The sequence below is a fragment of the Podarcis melisellensis genome, assembly GCF_964234715.1.
Source record: "Podarcis melisellensis genome assembly, chromosome: 8".
Classification (NCBI taxonomy): domain Eukaryota; kingdom Metazoa; phylum Chordata; class Lepidosauria; order Squamata; family Lacertidae; genus Podarcis; species Podarcis melisellensis.
The window spans coordinates 61,588,165-61,612,284 of NC_138540.1; the positions used below are offsets into that span (position 1 = coordinate 61,588,165).

At 45.3% G+C, this 24,120-nt stretch overlaps 1 protein-coding gene across 2 annotated transcripts; it reads left to right on the plus strand.

Annotated features, from left to right (window-relative positions):
- Positions 1-6,002: 6,002 nt before the first annotated feature.
- Positions 6,003-13,127, plus strand: GJA4 (gap junction protein alpha 4). 2 transcript variants are annotated; one of them, XM_081921154.1, is made up of 3 exons: positions 6,003-6,281; positions 7,566-7,629; positions 10,076-13,127. In XM_081921154.1, exon 3 carries the CDS (start codon positions 10,082-10,084, stop codon positions 11,138-11,140), a length of 1,059 nt encoding a protein of 352 aa, XP_081777280.1. In that variant the 5' UTR covers positions 6,003-6,281; positions 7,566-7,629; positions 10,076-10,081; the 3' UTR covers positions 11,141-13,127. The 2 variants fall into 2 exon arrangements, with proteins under 2 accessions (XP_081777280.1, XP_081777281.1); XM_081921155.1 differs by lacking the exon at positions 7,566-7,629.
- Positions 13,128-24,120: the final 10,993 nt, after the last annotated feature.

The window sequence follows — 24,120 nt, forward strand, 5'->3', positions numbered from 1 at the left end:
CAAGCTGCAGAAGATCCAAGTTTATTGTGCAACAGGTTCAAGGCGAGATTGAACAGCGAGAAAGGGGTGACATAAACTTTTGAAACTTCCCTCCATGCCCCAGAATACAGTGCAAAACACATCCCAATTACATCATGAATACATTAAGAAGAGGTTGGGTTACACAGATTACATCATGGAGGAGGGAGGGGGGAATATGCAGAGCTGGAGATATGCGCAGATAAGCACATCCTGATGAGAAGACAATGGTCCATGTACTGGCATTGCCTAGAGGAAAGGCTTGTCAGAGTGATTTGACAGGATTAGGGTCTTGACACCTTGCTTGAGGGATTATGGAGGGCAGGGGAGGTGTGATGGAGTCCTAGAGAAATTGAGCAAATTGGCACGTTGATTTTCTATGAATTTTATAGATTTTAGTCCCTTTTGACATTGACAATTGGAAATAAATTGATATATTGTAGCAAAGAAGAAGGTGAAGAAGACATGCCCCCCCTTCCGTATCACCAAGCAAGTAACTTCAATCTGCCACTTGGAAGCCCTCAAAAAGTGATGAAGCGTCTTCCCCAGGTAGCCTTAGGTTTGCACGGCCCTGCAATCGATCAGTCCGTGCATGAGCTTCCCAGAAACTATGCCCGACACCATCTGATTTATAGATAGATAGCCTGTTAGCCTACATGGCTTGCTCAACTGGCTACATACAGATTATTCATTAGCCACCTCTCCCAATGCCCCACTGTGTGTCTAACATCAAAGAAGCGTGTATTTAACATCAAAGAAGGTGAAGGTACCCAGCGCTATCACTTCCTTCCACAGATTAGGGCATTAAAGGCTCCTCTCAGCCATCAAAGAGCTGAACAAGAGATAGAGAGGGGGAAGCAAACAGAGGCAGGAAGGGTAACCAGGTTAGATCACTAACGCCTTGAAATACAATGTCTTCCGGATAGATTGCCAATACAATCCCCATTAGAAGCAACCATAGATACAGGCAGTGAACACTCCAAAACTTTAGCTACACTTCCCTGATGCAGATGTCCTTGGTTTCTCTACTCAAAGCCAATGGATGCCTGGGGTAAATAGGGTGGTAGTCAACTTAGTTTTAATCAGAGAGTAATTAATCAGCATGACTAAGATGGATCCATTAATGTCAATGGGTCTACTCTATGCAAAACCTAGTTGACCTATAACCCATTGTTATAGCTGCTTGCCATACTGACCTAGGGAGTTGCAGCAGTGGAAACTTACTGTGCCCACATGAAGCTCTAGTTGTCTTTTCTAGATCACATTCAATGGATGGGCAGTGTAATCAGGAACATGTACGATGTTTGGGTGGATGGGGTGCTTTGGAAAGACAGTTTACAAGCCTTAGCAAAGCTGGACCCTCAACTTCCCAATATATGTAGAGTCGTTTCTGCCTAAGCATTTGCAGCTGGTGAGCTGAATGCTTAGGTTCCCCCAACCCTTGCAGGTCATTTCAGACAAGTGGAACCAGCCAGCCACCTATCAGTCACCTGATGCCAGGTGACAGGTTTTCGTTTGCCCAGGTGGTTTGAAACCAAACCATGCAGGCAAAGGCACAGAGCTTTGCAAGTGCTGGTGATCAGCTGGTTGGCAGTACCTGCAGACCCCACTTTGGGGCAGGAAGCTGGGTCTTCACCTGCCCTAGCAAGGGGGGGGGGGCAGAGCAAAAACTGATGCAAGTTAGGAGAGGAGCTGTCCACATTGTGGCAATGTGATGTAGACCAGACAGTAGCACACTAATCTCAACGCCCCTGCTAGTTAGTCAGGGATCTGTACGCGATCCCTAACTAGGTGGCAGTAATACTGTGGCTGATCCAGAAGATGATGAAAGAAACAGCAAGTGGAGGTAAATTATCACTGAAGCACCAACACTTGCCAGCCATTGGGGAGGGAGGGTGCCACCAAGCAGGATCAAAAGAGGTAACTATAAAGGAATGGTTTTTATTTTGTTTGAACCGCACTGAAATTTCCAACCCCAATATCTAAGCTGGAGAATTGTTGTGGCCCAGTTTGCAGCTGATATGAAGGCACCTGCTGTGGCTTCCTGGCTGAAATAAACAGACCCCCAATGTGCAGCGCTGACAGGCTGGAAAACCCCATTAGAGCTGCAATCCTTGAGCTCTGTCACAGAAGAATGAAGGGATCCAACCAAAATGAAAATATAACATGTAATCAATGAACCTGGCTTCAATGTGTGAATGCTAAGAGGCATCTCCATCAAGCTGAGATTCATACCCTCGCTTCCCTGCCAGCTCAGGGACACTCAGCACTCACAGCCCCACAGTGTTAGGAAGACCACACCTTGGGTGCACGTCCTATTTTGCAGCTGCCAAGTGTTGTTAAACTTTAATACTATCTAACCAAGAGCCAACCTGCCCCAGGAAGCCGAGATCAGTATCAATTATTCACCAGCCCTTAATAAATATTACACACCAAAAAGTTATTGAAAGGATTTCCATTTCATTTCCTCTTAAAGAGTCTTCCAGGTACTGGTTGCAGCTCACCTGGGAAACTCTGATTGCCCCCCACTTGCTCTCCAGCCCCTACCCAACAGCTTTGCTGGATGCTGAGTGGCTTATGCAGTAGCCTTTACTTATCTCCTTGCCAGCTGAAAGCTAAGGAGTTAATACCCCTTGGAAGGTAATAGTCTACTCAAAACACAGCAGGTGGGCTCTGCTCCCTGTAGCCAGGTATGTGGCAAGGGAAACAATGGTCCCCTGGCTTAGATATTGACATATGTACTGAAGGAAGCATACAAGAAAGCCCATCACCACCTCAAGCCAGTAAGCTCTGGGTTTATGGCTTCAGCTCTTGGCAGCTATGCTCATGCTTGGATTCCAAGAGCCGTCTTGTGCAAATCTGGAACCTGGAGCTGGTGGGGCATCTCAGCCATGAATTCTCAATCCACATCAATCTTGCCTGTGTCACCAAATCCCTAGTGAAACGTAGGTCACATCCGCACCATACATGTAAAGCACATGACTTGCCACCAGAAAAACCTACAATTCCCAGTATTCTAAGGGTTCTGGGAACTGTAGTTCCATGAGGGGCAAATTACAGTTCCTAGGATTTGTGTGTTTTAAACGGGTGGTGAGTGTTTCCAAGTCCAATATAGGCCAAAAAAATAATAATCCAAAGTTCCTAACCCCAAGATTCAGATTATTGTGCTTTCCTGTGAGCCATGCACTTCTTTCAATAGCACCAGTGTCAGGTGCTCTTCCTGCACAGGATGAGCCCCTGGCCTGATCCAGAAGGGTTCTTTTAATGTACTAATTCTAATTTTTGCATTTCACTTCAAATGCCCATTCAGAATAATTTGTCTCATTCCATTTATGTCCACATCTAACCTTTGCCCCCAGCCCTGCTCTCTGTTTTCCTTTGCAAACATCCACTAGCCCAGATGGAGCAACAGCTAATTCAGCAAAAGCCCTGTGATGACCCACCTTCAGAGGACGGTAGCTTAAAACTTTAATGGTGTCTTAGGAGCCTCTCCATATTTAATTCCATCCCAGCCTTTAGATCACTATGTTCTCTTAACTCAGCAAAGGGTTTATTTATGAGAGAGAGAGCTGTCTATTTAAAACAGCAGATGCACCAATTTTCTGGAGGGATCTCCCCCCCACCCCATAGTTCAGAAGGTGAAATTACCTTCTTTGTATTATTAAATGCTTGCTGTCCCACTGCCACCCAGTGGCCACAAGAGAAAATCGTCATTTCACAGCTTTTCTGCATTTTTTTAACTCTCGCAACAGCAGCAAATAGAAAACCCACCCTACCCCGCCCCTTTCTCCCTATTTTATTATTATTATTATTATTTATTATTTGTACCCCGCCCATCTGGCTGGGTTTCCCCAGCCACTCTGGGCGGCTTCCATAGAAACCAGAAAACACTAAAATATCATACATTAAAAACTTCCCTGTTTTCCCAAGTCATAGGGATTTTCAGGAAAGCCTGAAAATGCACTGCATGCAGAAGGTCCCATATGCTCTGCCACTGAGCCGCGGCCCCTTCCCATCTAGCTCAGTATTGTAAGCACGGACTGGCAGCAGCTTTCCAAGAGGCATTCCGGCAGGGGACATTCCCAATTCTCCCTGGAGACAAGGCATACCTAGGGGTTGGTTAGACTGGGCAGTCTTTTTGCTGAAAACAAAGATGAGGAAAGGGTTGAACAACCTCGCCTCACCATCAAAGTCAATCTGAAGTGGGCCCTGCAAATTAGTTGTTGAGTGGAACCTGAAACCAGGGTCTCATCATGGCCATAACTTTGATCATTGTAAACTGCCCTGAGATTCCTTTTCAGCTGGAGAGCGGGATTGAAGTTCTTTAAATAAATGAAACCATCATGGTTCATCCACACGGTGTCTAATTTGGTCCCAATACAGCTCAACTACACTTCAGGACTTTGTTGTTAATCATACCTTTAGCCCAGGAGGTGGCACTGCTTCCTTACTTATAAAAATACTGTGGCTGAATTCAATCCCATCCTAGGAAAAAGTGACTGTCTGTGGCTGAGCCATAGGCACTGGCTCCAGGGGGCTGAGGCTCTTTGGGCCCCCTCAGACTTTGGGGGGGTGGGCCAGGCCCCCCCCACACACATTTTTTGAGACCAAACATGGAGCAACATCAGGACATCACATCAGGCCCCTATGTCGGGGGTTGAGCGAAAATGGCCTCCCTAAATTATGCAGGTGGTGAAATTAAGAGGCACATCGGGGGGGGGGGGCATTTTCCGGAATGTTCTCCAAGGGGTAGTTTGGGGTGGTGGCAAAAAAAGAGGTAAATTCACCAATCATTTTCCAGAAAAATTCTCTTCTCTTAGATTTCAGGTTGGTTCATACTGAGGGATACTACATACTGCAATAGGTCACTGATGCAATAATAGAACATTAGCAATAGATTGATACTAGACCATCCACAGATCATTCCACTTCATTAGTTCTGCAATGCCTCTCCCATATTGTTGCATTACTGCTGTCTTGTAGCAAAACAAAACAAACCCCAAAACAAGATTTCGCCAGGAAAGTATGAGACGTGCAGCTCTTGCAAATGAAGCAGTTTGACAACCCAGAAATGTTTGCTGTGGCAAACATTTACAGTGGTACCTCGGGTTAAGTACTTAATTCGTTCCGGAGGTCTGTTCTTAACCTGAAACTGTTCTTAACCTGAAGCACCACGTTAGCTAATGGGGCCTCCTGCTGCAGCCGCTCCACCAGAGCCTGATTTCTGTTCTTATCCTGAAGCAAAGTTATTAAGCTGAAGCACTATTTCTGGAGTAGCGGAGTGTGTAACCTGAAGCGTATGTAACCTGAAGCGTATGTAACCCAAGGTACCACTGTATTGAGTATAACTGCCCTGATACCATCATGAGTACAAATCATTACGAAGGGCACCTGTCCTTTGGCTGATTGGTTGGTTGCAGTTTCTTTCTTGTTGTTTTCTGACAATGCAGAAGGGGCCAAAATACTGGCCTCAGCATAATTTTGCTTCCAAGCAAACACACCAAAGACCAGGCTGGGGGGGGGGGGACATGCTGCATTGCTAGTTTCCAAAAGATAATACCAGAGCCCCCCTACAATAACTCCCACTGGCCTTGCTGAGGCCTAGCTCATTCCCGATTCCCACGCTTAGTTAATTGCCAGCAAATTCCGCTTCTCCAGGATTTCCCTCTTGTTTCTCTTGGCCCAGACAGCTTCACAATGGGCAACGCTTGTTATTTCAGTCTTCGTTGTTTTCCTATGCTTCCTATTTCCCCGACTGCAGCTCTCCCCCTGCCTGCCCCCGTTTGTAAGGAAAGCAGCAAGCTAAACCCTGCAAGGCCACCGGGCTTATCCAAGCCTCTCTTAGGACTCCTGCTGTCTCCTCTCCCATAATTTCACCCACCCATTACACATGCCTCCAGCCAGGAAGCAGCTGAAGTCACCCTGGTTTCCCTTCTTTTTCCACCTGCCCCACCAGCTGCCCCTTGGAGGATCGTAATAACGCCACAGGACTGAGAGCCAGCCCAAAGCCTTTGACAACAGTGACTCCTCCCTTTCCCTTTAGCTCCTCCCCTCTGCACTCATCCTGGAGTTATTGTAGTCAACTTCCCCACCACCACCACCAAGCTCTTCAGAACAGTCCCGGAGTTTCCTGGATCACAGCAAGAGGGCTCTGTGCTCTCTTCCCGCAGCCTCCTTTCTCTTCTGGAGCAAAACTCAGAAGGGCAGTAATTCAAAACCAAAAACTTGGATTTGTATGCTGAGAACTTGCATTTTACTTGTTGGTGAGTACCACAGTCGGGGAAAGAACATAGGAAGCTGCCGAGTCAGGCCCTTGGTCTGTCTTCTTCAGTGTTGTCTACACTGACTGGCAGCAGCTCTCCAGGGTTTGGGGCAGGGATCTCTCCCACCCTGCCTGGGGATTCCAGGGATCAAATCTGGCACCTTCTGCATGCAAAGCAGGTGCTCTGCCATTGAGCTACAGCCCTTCCCTAGATTTGTTTTGGCCCAATCTCCAAATTAGTTGGACAGCCTCAGAAGTAGCAGGCCCATTTCTTTGATTTATTTTACTTTATTCATTTATTATTTCCTACTTGCCTGTGAGTTCTTTCCACTTGGTCTGGTACTCTTTTTCCTTAATACGACCTGCATGGGACCTTGGAATTATTTAGTCGTTTGGCTAAATTTCTGTCCTACCCTCTTTCTATCAAGAGGGTATGCATGGCAGAGTCTCCCATACAGACCTGCTTTGCTTCAGCAAAGTTGCCATATCCTTTGGCAACTAGTTGCTAGTTCTCATGTACTCAGTGGAAGAAGGAGCAAGCACACTGCATGTGCTCAGAGGCACACTCTTATCCTTGCGTGTATACTTCATGCGTAGCTGTCAACATTTCCCTTTTTTTAAGGGAAATTCCTTTATTCCAAATAGGATTCCTCGCAAGAAAAGGGAAAAAGTTGACAGCTATGACTCCGTGTATACTGAGCCTCAGTCCCAGTACAGAATGCAAATTCTGGAGCATGGAATCTCAGCCAGATAATAAAACACCAGATAATAAAGATAGGATCACACACACCAAACTGGCATAGGGCTGCCAATTTTTCAACCTGCCACTGTCATCATGCTTTCAATAGCGCCTTGAAACACACGCATTAGCCAGCAGTCATGTTTTCCTCCATGCCGTGAAAAGTTCTGCTGCTTGATGTGTGTCAGGCGATGAAGACACAGCTGCAGAACAGGATTTCCTTCCATCTGGCAACCCTGAACTGAGATAGCTTGTGTTTCTTCCAAGTATTGAGGGTTCCTTACTTATCCTTGATAGGCAGTTCTGGGCAGTAGCAGGAGAAAAACATTTACCTGCCCTGCCGGAATTTCCTTTAGAATAATTTAACCCTTTGGTAGAGTTAAACCTGCTCCGCCCACACGCACACCCCTTCCTTCCTTGGCTCTGTTGAGTGGGACAATCCTTTCGGTATGTGAGGTTGAAAAGGCTATCACTTTAAAAGCTGATCAAGCCCCTGACTGGACATTTCTTGATTGACTGCCTGCTCCTTTCTCTTTATAACCCCAGGGGCAAGAAGCAGAGGGCTGTGGTGGCCTTCAGAGAGGTACTAGGCTGAGAGAGGGCTTAAAAGGTGAGCAAAAGAATCTGTTTGGCCTTTGTTGTCTGTGGACTTTATGCTTGTCGCTCTGTCTTTATTTGCACTTTAAGATTAAATCTCTGTTTATGTTTTAAAGTTGGTGGTGTTAAAAATCTACAATAGGATATAGCTTTGCATTGAAAAATACCCATGTTTAGTAGCTCCATGCATGGTTTTTGAAGATACCTAAGACAGAGCTGCAGGATGAAATTGCCAAGTTAAAACAAATAACAGGAGGGTTGCATGGGTGGGGAAAGGCTCCAGAATGCAGGAATGGCTGTAGCTCATCAAGAGAGCATCAAGGTCCCAGGTTCAGTCCCCAGCTGCATCTCCAAGTAGGAACTGCTGCTGCCAGTCAGTGTGTGTAATATGGAACTAGGTGGAGCAATGGTCTGAATTCTTTTAAAACACCTTCCTATATTCTTACAGCAGCAGGAGCTCCTTATTGCTCATAGACATAGACTGTCTCCAACTAAAAGCTTGGTATGCATTCATGCTTTTAAGCACAACTGCCTTGTCTGATACAAAAATTTAAATTTAAGGGGAAGTTAGCTTTAAGGGGAAGCTCCTGCAGAGCAGCTGAACACAGCAGAGGAGAGTAGCTTTTCAAAGGTCTCCGTTTTGTACTGTATATTTTGTCAGCATGCTCAGCATCTTGCTTCCCCGCCTCCCAATAAGTTTTAATCTTTCTAGCTGTTGTTTTTTACGGGAAACTGAGGGTAACAATGAGTGATGTGATTAACCCCAGGTATGGGGTTGTGGCTGGCTTGGCTTCTTGGTACAGATCCCTAAAGCAGCAGCATTCATTGGGCGGTTTGTCTCCTAAGTGCTAAAAGATCATAGAATCAAAGAGTTCCAAGGTATGCCAAGTGTCATCTACTCCAGCTCCCTGCAATGCAATCCCTGACAAATGGCCTCCCAACCTCTGTTTAAAAACCTCCTGTGAAATAGTCTACCACCTTCCTAGACAGTCTGTTCTACTGCTGAACAGCTCTAAGATCAGGGGAAGTGAGGGTCTGTTCCCTTTGGTAGAAATATATCGTGGTGGTTTTTTTTCTAAATGTTCTGCAAATGATGAGACTATTAGGAATTTTCCTGCACAGTGGATCTTCTTACTAGACATCCACACCAAGCATGCAAAGCACTTTTATACCACTTTCACAGTCATGGTCCCCCCCCCCAAAAAAAAACGAACCCAGGGAACTGTGGTTTGTCATGGGTGCTATTAGGAGAACCCTTCACAGAGCTATAGTTCCCAGCATGTTTAACAAACTTCATTTCTCATAATTCCTTAGGAAGGAAACATGACTGTGAAAGCAGTATAAGAGTCGTAGGATCATGAGCTTTATTTATTTTTTATTTATGCAACTATTTCTTGCAAAACTTCAGCCCAACAACATGAATATATGGTGTGGATTTTGCCTTTTCTCCTTCACAGGGCAATTTCTAGGTTTAATTTGCAGGCCAGTAGGTTAACTCACATTGGTCCCAGGGCCTGGTCTTAAGACACTTAATGGGCCAAGATTGCTGAAGCTAAGGAGGTCTGGGTCTTGTCAGTGAGACATTTTGGGAATCCTATTAAAGCTGCCTCAAGTTTCCACAGCAGAAAAACAAGGCCCTTCTCCTGTAGAGTTGCCTCTTCTCCCTGCTTGCTGAGCACTTTTCCAAACCCCTTCCAAAGAACTGGTATTTATAAAAGTATTTTTTAGGCTGCTAACATCACTAAGGTCCAGAATTTGTATATGCATATATCTGTACTTTTCTGCTTTAAACTCCACTCTTAAAGCTTTTGTCCTTCAATGTCTGTGAAAAATCTGGCTAGGCAAATATTCTAGTCCTCAAAGTATCATGTTACTAGATAGGTGGAGAGGGTGGTGTAGACCATGGGAACAGTTAGCTGGCCCTTTCTCTCTATCCCAAAACTGTCCTTTAAAAATGGGATGCTCTGTAAGGATTGTTCTTGTCCAGATGTAGAAGAGCCTGAAACACTTCTGGATTCCTATGCCCTTTGTTATTTTGAAAGCAAGTTCTGACACTTCTAGAAATTCAGCTGCTCTTCACTTCCACAATAGCAGGGCACCATGGGTGAGACTTGCACAAGTTACCATTCTGACTGTTAGCGTCTTAAGGCAAATTGTATTTTAAGTTTGGGGTTCCTTATTTCAAAAAAATAAAATACAACAATTATATAGGAAGTGTGCTTGCTCATACTTGGTCCTCACTTGTGCTGGTCTCTCCCCACCCCAAGCTATCTAAACTTTCACCTGTACGTTTTTGGGGCAGGAACCTTCCTTGTTAATTTTAGTTGGAAACACCACCTACACTGAATGGTGTTATGGAAACAATATTTGCAAAACTTCGCTGTGTGGCTATGTATCACATAGCAAGTAATCAATAGTGGCTTTTAAGTGGTAAAAGTATGTATTGTGCTCTCCCTTAGCAGAAGATGGGTGACTGGGGCTTCCTGGAGAAGTTACTGGACCAAGTGCAGGAGCACTCGACGGTCATCGGCAAAATCTGGTTGACGGTCCTCTTCATCTTCCGCATCTTGATCCTGGGCCTCGCTGGAGAATCCGTGTGGGGAGATGAGCAGTCAGACTTTGTTTGCAACACCAAGCAGCCCGGCTGCCCCAATGTCTGCTATGACAAGGCTTTCCCCATTTCCCACGTCCGTTACTGGGTCCTGCAGTTCCTCTTTGTCAGCACACCCACTTTGGTCTACCTGGGGCATGTCATCTATCTCTCCCGGCTTGAGGTGAAGCTGAAGGAGCGGGAGAGTGAGCTCCGGGCTCTGCAGTCTAAGGATTATAAGGTGACAGCCATGCTGGTGGCGGTGGAGAAGAAGATGGCCAAGATCTGCGTGGCGGAGGATGGGAGGATTAAAATCCGTGGGCCTCTGATGTGGACCTACACCATTAGTGTGGTCTTCAAGAGCATCTTTGAGGCTGGCTTCCTCCTTGGCCAGTGGTACCTATATGGTTTTGTAATGCATGCCCGTTATGTCTGTCAGGGGGACCCTTGCCCACACCATGTGGACTGCTTTATGTCCCGCCCCACTGAAAAAACTATCTTCATCCTCTTCATGCTGGTGGTGGGCTTGATCTCCCTCGTTCTCAACCTTCTGGAGCTCTTCCACCTCTGCTGCAAGAGCCTGCTGCACAACACCAAGGAAAGAGACTGCTGTTCCCCCTCCTCTGCTCCTCCCATGCCCTGTGAGGCCAACAGCTTCCCCAACAAGCTTTGCGGTGTGCCTGAGGAGGCTTATCCCGACAAGGCTTTCTTCTACCTCCCAATGAATGAGAGGCCTTCTCCGCCCTACCAGGCATACAACAAACTTTCCAGTGAACAGAACTGGGCCAACTTCAACACAGAAGAAACCTTGGCCTTGCAAGGCAGGAATAAGCCCCCTGACGTCTTTACCACGGAAGCTCCCATAGTCCATCTCTCTCAGGAAAGGCAGTCGAGCCGGCCTAGCAGCAGTGCTTCCAAGAAGCAATATGTCTAGCAAACAAAGCAGCCATTACAGAAGATGGATGTTGTCTTCCTTTGAGGCAACTCTGGGTTTACTCAGCTAATTAGCCTTCCTGATAATGGATGGCTCCCTTCCGATTTTGACAAAAGTGGCCATGTCTCAAATGTTGTTCTCAGGTGCCGCCTTGTTTTCTACCATGTGAAACCTGCTGTACCAAGTAGGGATATCCTGGCTTTCGTATAGACATAAACTGAACCTTCCAGGTAGAGTCTACCATGGGACATCTTCTGGGCCAATGAAATGGCTGCTTCACAGACATTCAGTCAACCAAGTGTCAGAGGGTGACTAGTTGATTGGGGAGGGGCATTTGTTGGTCTTCTTTTTGTATTAGGCCTTGCAGGTGAGGACGGGTAGCAGCAACCACCTGATGATGATGATGATGAGGAGGAGGAGGAGGAGGAACAGGCACCTCTACCAGCTTGGCACTATGCAGGAGTTGGCCTTGCTTTCTGGAAGATGATTTGTATCCTAGTGCAGAAGACACAGAGGAAAGTGTTTTTGTTTTCAGTGGGAAGAAACTTACTGTTGTGGCTTCTATTCCCAGATAGCAACATGGTGATGTTGTATGATAGTCATATATCATTTTTTCTTTCCTTTTCTGTACAACTCCCTGGTTTACAGGAAGTCTGAGTAGGATAGCAAAACTGCGAGCCATATACAGTCATGTTGGACTAAAAACAGAGTTCCTGTCACATGCGGGCATTTTAGGGAATATCGGCTACTGCCGAAGTAAGCTTGTCAAGCAGACCTCCTCGCTGATAGAGTTTGGTTGGTGTGGCTTAAGTACTTTTCAGTTATTTCTTGCATGTTGTGCTCCTTGATGGCAACTGTCACTGGAAACTGTCCCTGAAGGCTTTGTGCCACATTATGGAGTTCACCTTCACTGTATAATGTAACCACTAGCACTTGATCTGAAAAAGACTTTTGCACTTCCAACTTGATAGCTTTTTTGCTGGCTTGGGCTGATGGGAGGTGGAGTCTAATAACACCCAAAGAGCACTACATTAGCCATCCCTGCCAAAGACAAACCTAAAGAAGGTTTTAGTTAATTTGTTCACCAATTCATCAAAACTTTGTCTCCTGATCATTTTCTGAAGTGTCAATTTTTTTCATCAAAAGCAAGACTGTGGTCCACTGGGCTGTCAAACTGGTGGCATGTCTATGGCTGTTACCTTTTGTTTGATGTACATTCCAATGCATATAGGGCCCCCTCCCTGCCATACTGGATAAAAGTTGGTCCTCTTGGATTCAGTGTCTGTTCCCCTGCTTAACCCCACTATGTAGAATGATGCGTTAAGTCATAAAACACTGTTAACTATTCTCTTTTTAAGATGTCAGATGTTTTATATATGTATCTTTAAGTATGGCTGTATTGCCCAATCTCTATCCTGGATTCTTTGTTTTGCTGTCCTCTCCCTTCTGTTAATTTATTACAATCTTAAATCCTGTATAGTCTGAAAAGGCAAGCTGGATCTTCTGCATCTGTTGCTGAGGCAGTGTCCAAAAGTTAAAAGTAGGAATCTCACCTGAATCTCACAGAAGGATATGCCTGTTGAGCTGCCTTGGGAAGAGGTCTTTATCCATTTCTGAACTAAGACAAAGGGCAGGGGTGTCTTAAAATGTTTATCTGCAGCAACTTCTTGCATAGAATTGTTGGCTTCAATAAGAATATGGCAGCTCCCTCTTTGTAGCATCCAACATCCCAACCAACAGGATGTTGGGCAACCTGATTTTTCTCGGTCTCCAGTGAACTGTTCTTACTAAAGCTGTGAAAAGGAGATCTGTATCTGTCGGTTTGATGTCAACCAGCATGTAATATGGAGAGCTTACTTCCCCACTGCCAAACTGGCCAAAGTTGAATGAACAGCAAGGGCGCAAGTAGAAAATTTGGGAATACATTTAGTAGTATTAAAAGTGGTTTGTTTGTTGTTTTTCAAATTAAAAGAAAAACATGAGACCATCTTGTGTGTGCATTAAGACTGCTCCTTGAACCCTTTGTTACATACGCTGTGCTTGAAATGAAAAAGTAGGTTATGGGAAGTGAGGGGGCAACTGCCTTGTGTTTCACAACAGGTGTGGCCAGGCTTTTGAGGGCTCCTTTGCTTATTTAACTGGTGCCCCAACAGCTATTAACCCAGATCCAGCTTCATAAAGAACATACTGTATATGACAACCAAAGCACAGCTGCCCTTTGAAAGTTGCACTTCTCCAAATGCTGCAATGCAGTTCACCAATCAAGTAACGGGTACAAAAACATATGCCAGGGCAAGCGGTATGTGTATTATTAATGATAATACTATACAAAAAAGCCTTACATTGGGGGAAATTGCTTTGGAAATGTGTGTATAGTAAGCAAAAAATGTATAGCTGGAAATATGCTGATGAATACTCAATATGACGACTTAATAATAATCCCAAACTGATGAGACAATGTAGGAAATGAAACATGATTGGAAACAATGGGAAACAGAAATTGACAAACCTTCCTACCCCATTTGCAACATACATAAATTATAGGCAGCTCAAAACTTCATTCTACCTCAAGAGCAAAACATAGAACAGCGGGGGGGTGGGGGGGCTTTTACAGCCAGACGGCTGCATTTCCCCATGACTTACCTGCCAGGGGCTGCATGCCAGTGGGTGAGGTCAGATACCAAAAGGGTAGGACAAATGGAAATGCTGCTTTCATTTCTACACTGGCCTGTACATTCCAGCCAAGATGATGTGGTTAGATTGGTGCACTAGGACCTGGGAGACCAAAGTTCAAATCCCCACTGACCCTTGAGCCAGTCACTGCCTCTCAGCCTAACCTATCTAACAGTGGTGTTGTGGAGATTAAGTGAGGAAGGGAGAGCCCCTACAAATTTTGCTCCAGGTTTCTGCTCACAAGTCTGGCATCCTCTATTTGCTTCCAAGATTATACTTCCCGCCATTTTCTTGCTGTTATTCTGCCTTGGATTTTGACAAGCTAGAACTGGTGCAGAAATAATAATAATAATTTTTTATTTATACTCTGTCCTTCCCAGTTTAAAAACTGGGCTCAGGGTGGCTAACAGCAAATATAAAACACTGATTAAAATGTGACTTTAAAACAGCATAAAATACAACATAAAATTCAGCATCAATATCAATAAAATTCAAAAATTATGGGGTCATTGGGGGGGGACCCCAGTCAGTAGACATCAAGTGATCACCAGGGCTAACTGGCCAAGTTAGTCCTACTAGGGACAGCAAGGCGACCAGGGAAGAATTTAAATGTGGGGTCCCAGAAAGGGTTTCTTCATAGAAGAGGAAAGGGGGAAAGGGAATAGAGGATCAGGCTAATTCAAACTGAAGGCCAGGTGGAATATCTCTGTCTTACAGGCCCTTGCAGAAGGAGATCAAGTCCTGCAGGGCCCTAGTCTTGTGGGACAGAGTGTTCCACCATGTTGGAGCCATCACTGAAAAAGCCCTGGCCCTGGTGAAGGATAGTCTGGAAGAAGAGGGTGGCCAAGTTGATAAACGAAACGAAACCTTATGAGGAACAGTTGAGGAAGTTGGGTATGTTTGGCCTGGAGAAAACTGGGGTGGGTGGGTGTGTGTGTGTGAGAGAGAGAGAGAGGAGTGCCATCTTCAAGTACCTTAAGGTCTGTCATATGGAAGCAAGCTTATTTTCTGCTGCCCCCAGAGGATAGGAACCCAGACCAATGGGTTCAAGTTACAAGAAATGAAATTGTGACTAAACATTAGGAAGAATGTTCTGTTGGTAAGAGCTGATCAACTGTGGAACAGACGAGTTTGGAAAGTGGGAAACTCTCATTGGAGATTTTAAAACAGAGGTTATATGGCCACCTGTCAGGGAATTCTTTAGCTGTGACTCCTGCATTGCATAGGGTTGGACTAGAAAGCCCTTGGGAACCCCTTCCAACTCTACAATTCTATGATTAATATGTTTGTTTTATTCCCATCCTTTTAAAGCCACAGACCTGTTAAACCTGGATTCATTTCATTTCAGTTTATTTCATTTTACTTGGCAGCATTCCAGCTGTGTCAGCCATTTCTGCTACATCAGCAGCAAAGCAGGGTCAATTTCTTTCTTTCCCATTTATTCTCATGCCCGTGTCTGCTGCTACTTATTTTAATTGCAGCCTCTATGAATATGTTAAACATTACAAGGAACCGTGAGCACCCTTGACAGATCTCTCTCTGCATTTCAGCCCTCCACTCAAATATCATTTACACTAATGATAGCTTTCTAGTTTGGATATAAATTATATATTATTCTTCTGTCCTCTGAGTTTATTCCTGCCTGCTGCAATATACGAAACATCTTATTCCAGCTGTCATGGTCTTTTCCCCTAGGTCAATAATATGCTATGTATAAGCCCATAAGACTGTGGGGTCTTTCAGGTGTGTGGTTTGGTTTGCACATATATACAGATGAAAGGATTCACAGCATTAACTTCTCTGGAAACCTAATGGGAAAGCAGCAGATCTTGCTTCCCCATTAGGTTTCCAGATAAGTCTTCAACCACAGCTTTGGGTCCAGGATAGAGCAAGCATGACTCTGTCCTCCAGCTTCAAAACTCACACTACTCTCATAAACACATCCCCCAAAGGCCATCCTATTTCTCCATCCTAAGGTGATGTGGTACCCAGCCAGGTAAGGTGAGGAAATGCCCACCAGTTTGTCTCTATGACAACAGAGCTCACTTCTTAACATGTGAGTGCTATGTACTTAGCTGACCAGCTAAGGCCATTACACTGATAAAAAAACTGGTCTGGCAGGTTTCCACTTGTGGATGGTACCCTCCCAGATAAAGGATCATGGGTTTAGAAGGGAGCCAGATACCATCCTCATGGACCACCACCTCCCCTAGCCCCATCCAAACTTATAACATTCCTGTTAAGGGGATTTGAGGAAGGTTGGTGCCCCATACCCCAAGCGTGCTAGTCAATGGCTCCTCATCCACCTGGAGAATTGACCAGTGATCTGATTCAGTATAAGGCAACTTCTTATGTTTCACATTAAGAGCCATTTTGGGTCAATGGAGTTTAAGAAGCTGCATCAGGGATTCTGCAGAGCCCCAGCTCAAATGACAAAAGGGTTTTGTCTAAATGTCAGGAAGAACATCCTGGTGGTATGAGCTGCCCAAGAGTAGGACAGACTGCCTTGGAAGGTGGGGAGCTTTTCTTAGAGGCACAGGGATACTGTCCCAGCAGATTTCCAACATCCAGGGGTTGGACTAGATGGCATTCAAGGTTCCTTCTATTATTCTAGTCTTTCTTTTTAATGGTGTATTCAGAGGTCTTTTTTGCTTTATACACTTCTGTGTGTTGCTCTGAATGCTCAGATTACCCCCCCCCTTTCCCTTTCTATTTAGCTTCTAGCATCTGAGTCTACGATTCATTTTAGTCAAATTCCAATTGTTTGCCTGCCTCTGCTCATGAGGAGCCTATGCTGGATTTGATTTTATTTTTAAACTGATATGAAACTGTTACGTTATCTTTGATATCTTCCTGTAGTCCCCCAGTGCTTCCCAAGTGTGTGTCCATTTCCTTTTAAAGTAGTTCACATTGCTTATCTATTGTTCCTAAATTGAATTGTCGACAAAACCTCTCGTTTCTTTTACCAAGCCCTGAAAACGAGAGCCTTGTATGCAATCTTGAAGGGCATTGCACAGCCCCTTGAAGAAGCTGGGGCTGGCCAATCCCCATGAAGTGGGGGAGGGGGACCTGGGGCCCTCTGGGTAGCATTGACCTCCGACTTCCATCAGCTCCAGCCAGGAAGGCTCATAGTCTGGAATGATGGGAGTTGTGGTCTTGTGAGGTGACTCTCAGAAACATCTGGAGAGAACCAAGTTCCCTGCACCTGGCATCTATTCTGCCCTGGAGTTCCTCCTTCCTGTGTCCCCCCGCCCCGCCCTGCCCTGCTGTGCCAATAGCAGCATTGCAATTTCTCCATATGGTGAAGCCACATTTTCCTTTAGCTGTAGCAATCAGTTCTTTCCTCTAGTTCCAGCTCATCCCAGCCTGCTTTTTTACCTCACCAGGACTGGGGAACTTGTGGCCCTCCAGATGTTGCTGGACTGCCATGCCTATCATCTCTGACCATTGGTGCTTGGGACCGCTGAGAGTTGGAGCCCACATCTGACTTGATAGTGGTAGAGCAAACACATTGCATGCAGAAGGTCTTATATTCAATTCTCAGCATCCCCAAGAAGTCCAGGAAAAGACTCCCCTCCTCCCCCTCCCAATTCTTCCCATTCCTTGATTCCCTTTTAAGTGAATATCAGCTGGTTTCTTTGCTGGTACATCTCCCACCGCTGCACACACACACACACATAGTGTGCCCCTGCCCAACCCTGTCCCAACACACACACCTCATTCTGCTCCTGCCTTCTCGACAGCCTGCTGATAAAAGGTTCATTCGTCCCAAACAGTTGTGTTCTTTGCTAGCCACATAATAGGTGGAAATGGATTCAAGATAAGCCTCAAAGCTCGATACGCTGGTATTGTTTTCTGTTTCTATTACTAGAGGACTTGAAATATTCCAGCACAGTACATTCTCTCTAGGTTAAAAATAACTTGCTCGGAGCAGTTTGAGATGCGCCTTTTCCCTTCTAGGCTGAAGTCAGAGGGAGCAGAAATGGGGCACAACTTTTCTTCATCATCTTCATACATATTTCTATTAAAATAGCTGGAGTGGTTTACATTTTGTATAAATAATAATAATCAGCAGCAGCAGCCTAACAAAAGCAAGAAAAGGAGAATGTAGAGAGAGAAGAGCTTTTTCTCCATCTCTCATTGAACTGGGGGCTATACAATGAAGCTGCATGCCCCCACCAAAAAGACCATCTCCCTGGCTGACATTGACCTGCCCAAACCCTGGCACAGAGGCACCTGGAAGAGAACCTTCAAACTCAGTCTTAAACTCCTGCTGCCCTCCAGATGTTTTGCACTACATTGATTTCATTGGGGGGAGGGGAGTTAAGCACAGATTTCTGGATCTCTTCCACTGAAGCAGCTCCCTGGCTTTTGAAGGACCAGGAATCTGAAGTGGTTGTTTCATTTTAATTTTATCTCCTGATATTTTTAAATGGAATATTTTTATATGGTGATGCTTGGGAGTGGGGCATTTTAAAATAATGTTTTGTCTTACATTGTCAGCACACCTGTTGGTAGGAAGGTTGGTTGAAAATGTAAGAATAAGCAAATTGCTGGCATTTAAAATAGCTAAGCCTGGCAGTACAAGTTTATCTATAGTATTAACCCCTTCATACATTAATTAGACTTCAGCATGTTGGTAATATGAGGCTGGTCATCCCACAAAGTGTAGGGCAGCAGGTTCTTCATCTAGAAAGCTGAGAGGCACAACTTAGTGCAGGGATGGAGAACCTATCCCCCCACTTGTTGTTGGACTCCATCTCCCATTATCCCTGAGTATTGGCTATGCTGGCAGAAGAGGATTGGAGTTGGAGTCCAACAACATCCATAGAGCCAAGAAGGTTCTCCACCCATGACTTGGTGGTTGAGCACATGCTTTGCAGGGTCAATTCCCAGGATCCCTGGGAAGGCCTAGAAAAGACTGCTGTCTGAAAGCCCTGGGGAACTACACACCGCAAGTAGGGATGGAAGAATCCATCAGTTTTTGCCTTCTCTTTCTCATTTTTCCATTCTTAAGTTCAGTTCTCTCTCTCTCTCTCTCTCTCTCTCTCTCTCTCTCTCTCTCTCTCTCTCTCGTCAATGTGAAAATTCATCAGTATCTTCGTGTGAATTTCTCCTAATATACATATTTTTGCATGGGATTTTCCCTATTATACAAATCTTTGCAAACCAGCTTTTCCTAATGTAACAAATTTTTAATGTTATTTCCACTAATATGTGCATTTCTACGCACACTTAATCCCAGTGCATGCATTTTTGTACAGATTGCTTGGCTGCACTGCAAAATTCAGAGAAATGCAAATGTGGAAGGAAGGCTGTGTTCAGTTTGTGCGCTGTTTTGGAAATCAGAAATGAGAGAAGATTCACTTCTCATTGTGAACTGAATCAATTTGTTCCCCATCCCCAGCTGCCTGTCAGTGCAGACCATCTTGAACGAGATAGGCCAATGGTCTCCGTAGAAGCTGGGGTAGAATCCAACGTAGCTCTGAGTTCCCCCCTCTCATCTTCCTCTGGTGTGCCCCCTAACACTGTCCTAGGGGTTCCCCCCAACCCTCTGCAGCCAATGGAGGGGGTGCAGGGCAGAGTTCCATTGTGCAAGCAGAAATCTTTGCACTGAAACTGCAATGTTGTGAGACTCCCCCCCCCCCACCGTTTCCTGTGTCCATGTGGAAACTATTCTTTCTGGAAGGACTGGCTGTGGATGCCCAGTACACTCAGGGCACTCTGTGCATGTACAGAGACAAATCCCCCAAGTACTGCTTCTCATGTTCTGGAACTGAGTCTCCTGGTGTTGAAGAGAAGGTATAAATTCCCGGTTCAGTGCATGGATAAAGTTTTACCCAATTGGCACAGGGTTGTGGCATCTCCTAAAACAACAGCCAGCAGTTGTTTTTCTATGTGTGGCTCTTATCAGCTGCACAACTGTATTTACATAAGGATTGCCAGGCAGCCCTCGGCCGCAGCCCACACTTCTAAGGGGAGGCATCAAGCTTGGGCCAAGGTAGTTATTTTCGTATGTGGAGCCAGCTGCCCCTCCACCGCCTCCTCAGCTCCCAGCCGAACCCCTGGAAACTGCCTCTTGCAGAAACGAGTCTGTCTGTGTTATTCTTGGAGACCAAAGAGAGGCCACTGAAAGCACCAGAGCTGGCCCCTGAGTGGTGAGGTCGAATCCTGTCATAACAGTCAAACAATAGGAAGCCGGGGGAAGACTGTTGATGGACCTATTACGGGCAAGATTTGGCAATGGGAAATCTCCCCGGAGCAGGTATCTCTGCAGGCAAATGTGTTCTCTTAGCCTTGTTTTCCACCTTGCTGGAACTGTTTGGTTAAAGAAAAAAATATATATGAGAATGGAGTGCATTACCCCCGTTTTGAATTCTGCCAAGGAAAATATTAGTGCTAAAGCAGCAAAAACAGAGATGTCAGCTAATAAATGTATCAGCCGTCCCTCTGCAGTTGGCCGGAGTCCTCGGAGGTATCTGCGACATCACCTTTTCACGGGGCATTTCCTCTGCCTTCATCGTGCCCTGGAATTGTTTGGAGCCTATCAAAATGGAACCCGACAAAATCCCCCTGCACTCTGACCAGCGAGAGATCAAGAGCTCCCAGCTGTCTGACACTGTTAACCCACAAGACAGAGAGAAGCGGTAGCACAGGGTTCGAACCTGCCCAATGGCACAGAGGTTCATGAACTCATCACGACCCCTTAGCCATGTTCCCAAGGAGAGTGTAAAGAAAGGGGGGAAGGTGCAGTGTTGATCATACGGATGTGGGTGCACACACAGACAACACACACCCAAGTAGAAATGCGTAGCACAATACACAGCTTACTAGTATCATCTGACAGGCATAGAAGAGCCAACTGGCCATAGAAGAGCCAGTGTGGTGTAGTGGTTAAGAGCGATAGACTCGTAATCTGGGGAACCGGGTTCGCGTCCCCGCTCCTCCACATGCAGCTGCTGGGTGACCTTGGGCTAGTCACACTTCTCTGAAGTCTCTCAGCCCCACTCACCTCACAGAGTGTTTGTTGTAGGGGACGAAGGTATTAAGTTGTGGGTGAACATATCAGACGACACAGTGATTCTTCAAACAGCTCTTGTTTATTCACAGGCCAGGACAGAACTGAACTGAAGGGTTCAGTCAGCCTGCTTATATAGAGCTCCAGTAGAATGTAACTGTAACCATTTTCTAAAACTATCCAATCACTGAATGTCACTTTTGATCCCTTATTTGCATAACTATCTACAGTATCCCCCTGCTGGCCCAGGGTGAGAACTTCAGTACATAACAGAAGGGAAAGGAGAATGTTAGCCACTTTGAGACTCCTTCGGGTAGTGATAAAGCGGGATATCAAATCCAAATTCTTCTTCTTCTTCTTCTTCTTCTTCTTCTTCTTCTTCTTCTTCTTCTTCTTCTTCTTCTCTGACTTCCGCTATGCTGTACATCACAAACAGTAAAACTTGAAAGCCTCATTATCTCCTCATTTACATGCTGGGTCAGGGTGGGGAGGTGCCCACCAATTCTCCTAGCACTGCAGCTGATGGCATCATAGCTCCTGTTTTGAAAAAAGTATCGGAACTGCACTCCCCTGCATTTCACCCCCCATAACTTCTGACTTCTTATGGAAGTATTCACTCTCTCGGGGGCGGGGCGGTATTGAGCACTGCCACACCCCACATGCTATTATTCCCCAGGAATCCTATATCCCTTTGCCCCTCTCCATGCTTCCTCGGGATCTTCAGAAGTGAGTGAGTGGATGCATCCTGCATGCATTCACTTGGATGCTTCGGCCCCATATGCATAATACAGTTAAAGCAGTATCATACCACTTTAAACAGCCATGTCCTCCCTCAAATAATCCTGGGATATGTGGGGGGGGATTGGTTAGAGGGCACCTATTCCCTACACAGAGCTACAATTTCCAAAGTTCCCTTGGAAGCTGGAGAGATTGTTTAACCAATTGTTAGACCCATATCTCCTGAGCCTCCTGCTTTAATTGTTTTAATTTCTGTTTTAACTGTTCTAATTGTTGTGCTGTTTTTTAATTCGGTTTGTTTTATTGCACATTTTAATTGTGGGTGTTTATTTTTGTGTTTTCGTGGGGTTGTTCTATTGTTTAATTGCATCTCTGTGTAGCTGATTTTATGCTTGCAAACTGTTCAGCAGCCATTACGGCCCTTTAGAATTATATAAATGAATTGTTAATATAGTGGTACCTTGGGTTAAGAACTTAATTCATTCTGGAGGTCCGTTCTTAACCTGAAACTGTTCTTAACCTGAGGTACCACTTTAGCTAATGGGGCCTCCCGCCACTGCCGTGCCGCCAAAGCACGATTTCTCTTCTCATCCTGAAGCAAAGTTCTTAACTCAAGGTACTATTTCTGGATTAGCAGAGTCTGTAACCTGAAGCATCTGTAACCTGAAGCATCTGTAACCCGAGGTACTACTGTACTATATTCATCTGGGACATTCTCTCCATCATGCCACTGAGCTAGCCAGGGTGTGGTGAGGACAGGAGAGCTCTGGGTTAAGGTTACCGGATTTTTTTCAATGAATCCAGGGACACTTTTCAACTTCAATGGATTTTGTATGGGGACTGATTTGTAAATCCAGGGACTGTCCCCAGGAAACGGAGACATCTGGTAACCTTACTCTGGGTTGCACCTGCAAGGCCAACACTGTTAACCCCAAGCTCTCCAGACTACACACACACGCACACACACACTGCAACTGGTTTAAGATCTCTGGCATGAGATTTCTTCATGGACCTAGTGCATTTAGCAGCAGTTAAGGATGGCAGAGGATTTTCTCTGGCCGACATTTTAAAGCCTAGGACCTAACTTACACCTCCCAGACTAGTATCAGTCGACCAGTCATTTATTATACAGCCACAGTCCTGCTGAAACAAAACATATCCTGCCTTTTTCCCCAGACTGAGACTCGAGGGAGCTTCTGCAAATTAAAACAACCCAGATAAAATACAAAAAGCTTTTTTTAAAAAAAGATAGTAGTTAAAAAGTAAGTAGATGTTAAAACAATATTTTAAGAAAACAAATCTATTAAAATGCAGATCGTAAAAGCAGCTATTTAAAAGCCTTAGCAAGAAACATAGCCCGTTCTCAAATGCCTGAGAAGTTAAATGGTTTAAAATGCAATGTGATAGTTAGTTAGAATAGATAGTTAGAATGAGGGAATAGTCTTACAAGGCCTCTGAGCAGAGAAGAGATGCTTGGCTGGTATCTCTATTATTAACTTGCTTGTATCGGCCAAGAAATATTCCTGATACCCTTTTTCAGCGTCCTTCCTATTCATAAGGGGCAAAGTGGCCTATGGCGTCCTAATTCATATTCAAACATACTTTCATATAGATTTTTCTTTTTAAAAAAACTAATTTAGGAGAACCTGACATATGTGACAATCATGCTGTGGAAACGGACTGATTGCTGTTTCTGGGGCAGGATTGGACTTTCAGTTCTTATGTCACTTCTGCATTGAGTAGTGTGGTATAGTGGTTAGCGTGTCAGACCGGGACCTGGGAGACCAGGATTCAAATCTCCACTTGGTCGCAAAGCGCACTGTGTGACCTTGGCCTAGTCACTCCCTCTCAGCCTCACCTACCTCACAGGGTTGTTGTTGGGGTGAAATATGGGGTAGAGCAACGTACCCCACCTTGAGCTTCTTAGGTAGGAGGCAAATTCAATAAATAATGAATTTATGTGAGGCTGTCCATGATGAGGCTAGTGTGCAGAAATGTAAATCACCCCATCTTCCTCTAACTGGTGCTATTTTATTACAGTGGTACCTCAGGTTAAGTAGGTTAAGTACTTAATTCGTTCCGGAGGTCCATACTTAACCTGAAACTGTTCTTAAGCTGAAGCACCACTTTAGCTAATGGGGCCTCCTGCTGCTGCCACGCCGCCAGAGCACGATTTCTGTTCTCATCCTGAAGCAAGGTTCTTAACCTGAAGCACTATTTCTGGGTTAGCGGAGTCTGTAACCTGAAGCGTATGTAACCTGAGGTACCACTGTATTCTCCCCCCCCCCTGCAATTTTCTCTCCTCTCCCTTCCCCCCTCCTTCTGTCTGTCTCTCTTTTTGTCTACTCCCCCCCCCCCCCGCCACTCTCTGCAATACAAAGTTTGCCATGATGATTACAAGGCCTTTTGTGCGGCAAGCCAGGGTGGGACCTACTGGATAAACTCCCCTTTGCTGCCCATTCTTTTTGGAACCCGGAGGAAACGACTTCACGATAAGGCAAAGAAAAGGGGAGCAGAGAGAACAAAGCAGCCCATCACAATGCAGACCAGC